This window comes from Myotis davidii, unplaced genomic scaffold (genome assembly GCF_000327345.1).
Source record: "Myotis davidii unplaced genomic scaffold, ASM32734v1 scaffold428, whole genome shotgun sequence".
NCBI lineage: Eukaryota > Metazoa > Chordata > Mammalia > Chiroptera > Vespertilionidae > Myotis > Myotis davidii.
In genome coordinates this window covers 287,276-294,578 of record NW_006299834.1, presented here as the reverse complement: position 1 = coordinate 294,578, position 7,303 = coordinate 287,276, and the positions used below count along the sequence as shown (strand labels likewise).

At 60.9% G+C, this 7,303-nt stretch overlaps 1 protein-coding gene across 1 annotated transcript in view; it reads left to right on the top strand.

Annotated features, from left to right (window-relative positions):
* The window catches only part of PARVG (parvin gamma), a gene marked incomplete at its 3' end in the record, with an annotated part of 27,308 nt that overhangs the window by 4,840 nt on the left and 15,165 nt on the right, over nt 1-7,303 (top strand). The window contains exons 4-8 of the mRNA XM_006775989.2: nt 567-669; nt 1,429-1,563; nt 2,528-2,643; nt 3,933-3,988; nt 5,973-5,995. Of these exons, the coding sequence (XP_006776052.1) occupies nt 567-669; nt 1,429-1,563; nt 2,528-2,643; nt 3,933-3,988; nt 5,973-5,995 (433 nt within the window). The remainder of the gene's footprint in view (nt 1-566; nt 670-1,428; nt 1,564-2,527; nt 2,644-3,932; nt 3,989-5,972; nt 5,996-7,303) is intronic.

Genomic DNA, 7,303 nt, shown 5'->3' with positions numbered 1-7,303 from the left:
CTTCCTTCCCTCCCTCCCTCCCTCCATCCTGTTCTCTTGCTCCCTCCACCTACCTTTCCCACTGTCGGGCCCTGGGACACAGAGGGGCCCAGCATGGTCCCTTCGGGAAAACCTGGTTTATACACCAAGTCCTGGTTGGCTTGGGCTTCTTCCTTTAAGAGACCAGGCAGTAATTCTCCGCTGCTTCTGGCCCCTGGAGCACAGGCAGGGTAGGCAGCCCCGCCTCCAGCAGAGCTGCAGAGGGAGCAGCCTTTATGCAGCACTTGGTCAAGTTTAGGGTTTGGGCTGGGACACCAGCAGCCCCTTGCACTGGACAAACCACAGCCTCCCAGGGCCCAGGTCTGTGGTAGAGAGAGGCAGAGGGTCTTCGGGAGCCGAGACCAGGCCCCTAACTCAGTCTGGGAGATCAGGGAGGGCTTCCTGGAGGAGGTGGTGTGTGCCCTGGCTTTGAAGGATGGGTGGGAGTTGGCAGGTGGCAGGGGGCACTCCGGGAGGAGGGCAGCACTGAGCCAGGTGAGGGGCCAGGTGAGAGGTGGCCTCGGTCAGCCGTCCTCTGGGCCCGGCAGGTGCTGATGGAGTGGATCAACGCCGAGCTCCTCCCCGAGCACATCGTGGTCCGGAGCCTGGAGGAGGACATGTTCGACGGGCTCATCCTGCATCACCTTTACCGTAAGTGGCTGCCCCCAGCCTGCCCTGCAGGTGGGCTCCTCACCCGTCCTTACCCTCCCACCCGCTGAACGCTGCTAAGCCTTGGGCTCTCCCACCGGCACCTGCCTCCTGAGCGTGTGTGGAGCGCTTGCTGTGGGTGGGCTGCGGGGATAGCAAACCCCCCACGGCCCGCCCGCCGGGGCTCCCGCCGCTGCGGGAAGCAGGCATGGAGGGGGGCTGCTCCCTGGTGCTCCACAAAGCCCCCTCAGGGCTGCCTCCGGGCCCTCAGGCCTTCCCCACCCTCTCCCTCTGCTAGTGCGGGCTCAGCCTGGTCTAAGGTCTGTCTCTGCACTCAGCTGGGAGGCCCCGCGGGCGGGCGGGTCTGGTCTGGTCCTGGGTCAGCACTCTGTGCTGCTCCCACCCCATTTCACAGATGAGCACACTGAGGCGCTGCGGGGCCTGGTAACTTGTCCAGGGTCTCACAGTGAAGAAAGCGGGCGAGTGGGGCTTTAACCGCTAACCACACTGCCCTGCAAAAAGGCTCACAGAGAGGTGGGGGTGGGGCAGGGGTGGGCACAGTGGGGTCCCGGTGAGGGGTGGGCTTGCTCAGCCCCACAGCCCACCTGCCCCCCTGCGGAGGGGCGAGGGGCAGGCACTCTTACTACCTGAATGCTGGCCTGGCTCAGCCTCCTGGGGGAAGCGCGCTGGCCGTGGGTCCCCGGCAGGAGCCCACACGGTGTCACCCCCTCCTTTCTCCCTCCCCCCCGCTCCTGCCCTCAGAGAAGCTGGCGGGGACCAAGCTGGAGGTGGAGGAGATCGCCTTGACCGCCATGAGCCAGAGGCGCAAGCTCGAGGTGGTCCTGGAGGCCACCAACCGCTGCCTGCAGGCGGAAGAGCCCAAGTGGAGCGTGGACGGTACGCGGGCCTCAGCCGGGCTGGTGTCCGGGGCGGGGCCCGGAGCCTGGGTCCCTTTGCGTGGGGACGGCTTCCCTCACACACGGGGCACAGCTCGGTCGCCTCGGGTCTGGACACAACCTGGGGGCTTGGAGGGCGGCAGAAGCCTCAGGCAGGTGCACAGTGGGCACAAAGGCCCGTCAGTGAGGACAAACAGCCCCAGGCACTCCTGTCCCCGAGGTGTCACTGCAGGGAAGCCCCGCACGAGGACGATGCACACAGTCCTGGCCACAGCGCAGCCTCTGCTGACTGAGAGCCAAGTGCCGTGACGCGCCCATCTCCCCGCCGGGGCCCGGCGGCCCAGCCTATGAGCTTGTTTCTATTTTGTCTGCGGCGCCTGCTCGGAGGAAATGACGGTGTGCAAAGCAGCCGGTCCGCCCTCCTGGGTAACAGTTTGCTGTGAACGTCCCGTCAGCCCAAGCTCTACATCCTCCCCACTTCCCAGATGAGAAAACTGAGGCTGAAGGGAAGTAACGAGGTTGGGTGGCAATGATGTAACGGTTTTCAAACCCACTTTGTGCTGGTCGGCCGCACGCCGCTGCCTTCACCGCTCTGCTTCCTGCCTCCCGTCCAGCAGCTGGTGTTTATAAGTGGACGCTGGCCCGGACTTAAGTCATAGTCAGCTTAAGCCTGACACTTTGTCCAACCAGTGACCGACGCTAGGACAGGACACGTGCTGGTTTCTGGTGTAGACAGCGCTTCAGAGACCATCCCCCGTCCCATCCCCGGCCCCACGCGGCTGTGCCCTGGGCCGCGTTCGCAGAGATGGGAGCCTGTTGTTAGGTCTGAATGCAGCTCTCCAGGCCTCTGCTTCCCGGGGGTGGACTCAGGTCTCACTGGTCGAAGAGGGTTGTTGTGAGGATGAGGAGGCCCCCCGTGGCCCCGGGTATCGTGGCCCCGCTCTGACCTGTGTCCCTCCCCCCAGCTATCTTCAACAAGGACCTGCTGGCCACTTTGCATCTCCTCCTGGCCCTGGCCAAGCGCTTCCAGGCCGACCTGCCCCTCCCACCCAACGTGCAGGTGGAGGTGATCACCATGGAGGTGAGGGCTGGGCTAGGGCTCCATCGCACGGGGTGAGCGTCTTGGGTCCACATTCACGCCCTGGATGGCGGATGCGGCAGGGGGCAGGGCCGAGCCCAGTGTGCTCCGGGAGCCGTGAGAATGGGAGATCCTGCGGGACAGCGGGGCTCGAGCTGTGGGCGGGAGATGCCAAGAGTCCAGGGGAGCAGCAGGGACCCAGCGGGGCCACCCGGAGGTGGGGACCTGCCTGGGTGTTAGAGAGGGCAGCCATGTCCCACCCTGAGTCACGGCCTGTCCTGGGTGCTGTCTCTCACTCCCTAGCCGACAGCTATGACCCCAGTTTTCTCACCCGAGGGGTACTTGCTCTCACACTCAGCACCACAGCTGGGGCCCCGCCTGCTTCCCCTTATATCCCAGCTTGTGGGTACCAGTGAGTAGTGGGCGTCCTACCCTGGGGCTCACCTTTAACTTGACCCAACAGAGTAGGCCAAGCCCAGCCTAACTCAGGTGAATTATTCTTACTTCTCAAAACCGTTACTTAAACTTACCCACTGAGCAGTTTCATGGCTTTTGTTTATACTTCTTATATAAATCAGAGGGACTCCATTTCTTTACTCATTCACTTATCCATCCACTCATCCATTCATTGACCCATCCATCCACCTATCCATTTATCCATCTATCTATCCACCCATCCATTCATCTATTCATCCGTCCATCTATCCATCTATCCATCCTTTTATCCACCCATCTACTCATCCACCCATCCACCCACCCATTCATCTATCCATACATCCAGTCATTCATCTATCCATCCATCCATCTATCCATCACCCATCCACCCACCCATTCATCTATCCACCCATCCACCCACCCATTCATCTATTCATCCATCCATCTATCCATCACCCATCCACCCATCCATTCATCGACCCATCCATCCATCTATCCATTTATCCATTTATCCATCCTTCTATCCACCCATCCACCCACCCACCCATTCATTCATCCATCCATTCATCCATCCAGTCATTTATTTATTCATCCACTCACCATTCATTCATTACTGACCTCTGTGAACCAGGCTCTGGTGAGACTCTGGGGGTTCCTGGGGAACGAGGCTGACTTGGTCCTAGTCCTGTGGGTCTCAAGGCTCATGGGAAGGACAGTTAGGGGAACCAAGTGATGAGGCCGCCAGGAGGCCACCCAGAGGAGGACTGGGCTCCGCGGGCGGCTTTGTTCTCTAGACCGAGCAGCAGGCCTGGCCCCTGCATTCGCTGGGTGACACAGTCCCTCCTCTCCTTTCTCAGAGCACCAAGAGCGGCCTGAAGTCGGAGAAGTCCGTGGAGCAGCTCACTGAGTGCAGGTGAGGGAGGGAGCAGGGCCGGGGCCGGGGTTTGGTGGGATTGGAGGGGCCCGCACACTCTGCTGTCTGCTCAGGCCTGTGGGGACACCCGGGGCCCCTCCATCTTGCTGGCCCTCCCAGACATGCCCGCCTCCTGCAGCTCACTTCACCCTCTCTACCACCAGCAGCAGCAGGCAGAGCTGGGATCAGAGGGCCCTGGCCCTCAGTCATGAGGTCACCCACAGCCACAGGGCCAGGAGGACCCTGGGGCCCGGGCCCTCCCGGGAAGCCACCACGGGTGGGAGGTGCTGCCGCTGAGTGACCCTGACACCGATGGCAGAGCCTGCGGGCCTCCTGGTGCAGGGAGGCAAGGGCACCAAGCGCTCACTCATACCACCAGCACTTATGGAGCGCCTTCTGCACGCAGGGCGGCAGCTCTGTCCTGAGTGCCCAGCTCAGCCGACTCAGTCTGTTGTCTGTCCGGCGAGCAGGAGGCCCAGCGAGCTCTGCCCTCCTAGAGGCAGGGCCGCCCCAGTCCTGGCGGGGCTCTCTGGGTGGGCCTGAGAGGCGGCTGCTTGCAGAAGCGTCCTCGGCTCCCTCTTCCGTTAACGTGTGCTGGAGGCCCGCTCTGCACAGGGCGCCTGGCCACGGCCCCTACGAAGCCCGGCTGGGAGCGGTCAGTCCGCTTCGGCTCAGAGGCCTGGCAGTCAGCTCCGCCGGCCTTCACCCTGGCTCTGCCGTGTGAGCTGTGTGACCCTGGGCTAGTCGCCTCCCCTCTCTGAGCCTCTTGCTCCTCTGAAGAGTGGGGATGCGTTCCTCCCTGTTGGGGCTGTGGTGAGGGTCATAGATGATGCATGGAGGGGCGACCTTCCTCCACTCTGCACCCCCCGATCCTGAGGTCCCTCCAGTCTGTGGTTCCTGGTTTCCTGTGGAGCGTGGGGTGGGGGTGGGGGGGTAGAGGGGGCTCCAAGCGCCGCAGGGTAAGGGATGGCCAGGCCCCAAGCCTGTGAGCAGAGTGAGGCCAAGGCCCTTCCTGCCAGCAGGTTCTGTGGCCCATTTAACCGTCCCCAGGACACCTCTGGGGAGGGGGGGGCTGTCCCCTCGACCCAGTGAGGCCAAGCGACCTCCCGTGAGCCGCTCTGAGCTGCCCCAGCCAGGCCTGAGTTCCAGGGTAGGATGATGTGGGGACCCAGAGTGGGAAGGTGCCGTTGGAGCCCATGACACCACGTTCCTTCGCCCTTCATGACCCTCAAACTGCCCCTCTCTGCCCCGTGAGTTCAGACACCGCGCGGCCACCTCTGACTCCCAGCTGTGTCCTGGACCCCACGGGGCGCCTCTGCCTTTATGCTGCCCCCGAACCCCAACCCAGCTTCCTGCAGAGGGGGCCCTTGGCTCCCCAGAGCATGGCCTACTTTGGTCCCAGAGCCTTGCTTCTAGGGGACAGGGGCAGGGTGGGAAATTTAACAAGAAAGTGAAAAAAAATTCAAAACAGTAAAAATGGAGTGAAAGAAGCCAGCGGCGGGCCTCCTGTGTGACCTCCTTTACCCGGACTTCTGAACAGGCAGAAGCAAGGACTGGCCGGAGAAGTCAAAGCAGGGGACCGTCTGTGGGGCAGTGTGGGGGGCGGGGGGCACGCTGTGGGTGCTGGGCCGGTTCCATGCCTTGATGAGAGTGGGGATCACACAAGTGCGTAAACATCTGGAAGCTATAAACGAAGGATTGGTGCATTTTATTGTCGGTATAATACACTTCCCTCCCCTGAACTAGAAGAGCGACCCCCAAAACAACAAGATCCGGGCATCTGCGGGTGTGGAAACCTCCAGGGCTGGGCCTGAGCTCTCTTGCTGTCGGTCCACAGGGCCCTGCCCCGTACGAAGCTGCCAGGGATAAAAGACGCTGGCTTCTTTGTCAGCCTTGCCGGGGCCACGCCTTGTCAGAGTGAAAAGCTGTCGGCCTCAAGGTTTTTAACCATTTATCTGCATTTTCTCCCCCATCCCCCCCTTAGCGCAGACAAGGATCGAGCTGCCAGTGAGTACTGTCGGACCGCAAGGGAGTCTGTTTCTGTCGCGTGTGTGGCAGCGGCCATGCGGCCACGGAGGGCTGGCTTCTGGTGCCCCTCCCTTCATGGCCTGCCCGTGGACTCGCGCTTTCTTCTGCTCCGTTTGTCCCTTTCTGTCTGCCTTGCCTGGCATGGCGGTTGCTTCTCACGCTATGGCTCACATGGGGGGGGGGGGCAATGTTGCATCCCCGTGGGTGGTGGGGACGGAGCTGTTAAGTGTGGGCTCGGGAGCCAGGTGGCCTGGGTTCACACGCAAAACCTCCCGTTTATTAATCACCTGAGTTTGGGAAAGTCTCTCAACCCACCGGTGCCTCCGTTTCCTCATCTGTAAAATGGGATGAATAATGGCACACACCTCAGGCTGGTGATGAGGTTAAAAGAGGATTTGTGACTGTGCTCAGCACATAGTGGGTGCTTCATGGAGCTTGTTCAATCATGTGGCTGCTGCTTTTGTGCAGAGCTCCTCACCAGTCGACTGATGGCCCAGCCATTCTTTCCTCCATCCATTCATTCATTTATTCACTCACTCACTCATTCGTTCCTCGGGCAACTGGAATAGCCAGCTGTTCATCTATTCATCCATTCACTTACCCACCCATCTATCTACCAATCCATCCATCCACCCACACACCAATCCATTCATCCACCATCCATCCATCATCCATCCACCCACCAATCCATCCATCCATCCATCCACCCATCCATCTATCATCCATCTATCTACCAACCCATCTACCCATCATCCATCCATCCATCATACACCAATATATTAATTCACCATCCACCCATCAATCTACCAATTCATCCATCCACCATCCTAACATTTTTCCCCACCCGTACAGAACACAGAGCTATATGGGCAGGGGCTTCTCCAAGGGGCACCTCACTTGGAGAAAGAAATAATGACCTGCCAGGGCTTCTAGGAACGGGGGCGGAGGGAGGCTGACTCGGGTAGGGAGGTGCAAGGCCGGATGAGAGAGAGAGTGTGTGTGTGTGGGGGGCCAGCATGAGGACACTGGGGTTGCCCAGGGAGCAGTGTTTGTTCGGGGGCAGCATGAGGATGGGTCACACGGTAAGGGGTAGGGCCACAGACCAGGGCCTCCTCACCCCGTTTCTAGCATATTCGTGCTGCGCTGGCCTCGTCAGCTGAGCAGATGTCTGCCTCTATTCCTGGCTCCTCTGGGGACAGTTGCCTGGCCGCTGGCCAAGAGGGACCCGGTGTCTGCACTGTGGTCATTGGTTTACGGGGCTTTTCGACGCGCACGGCGCTATCTGGT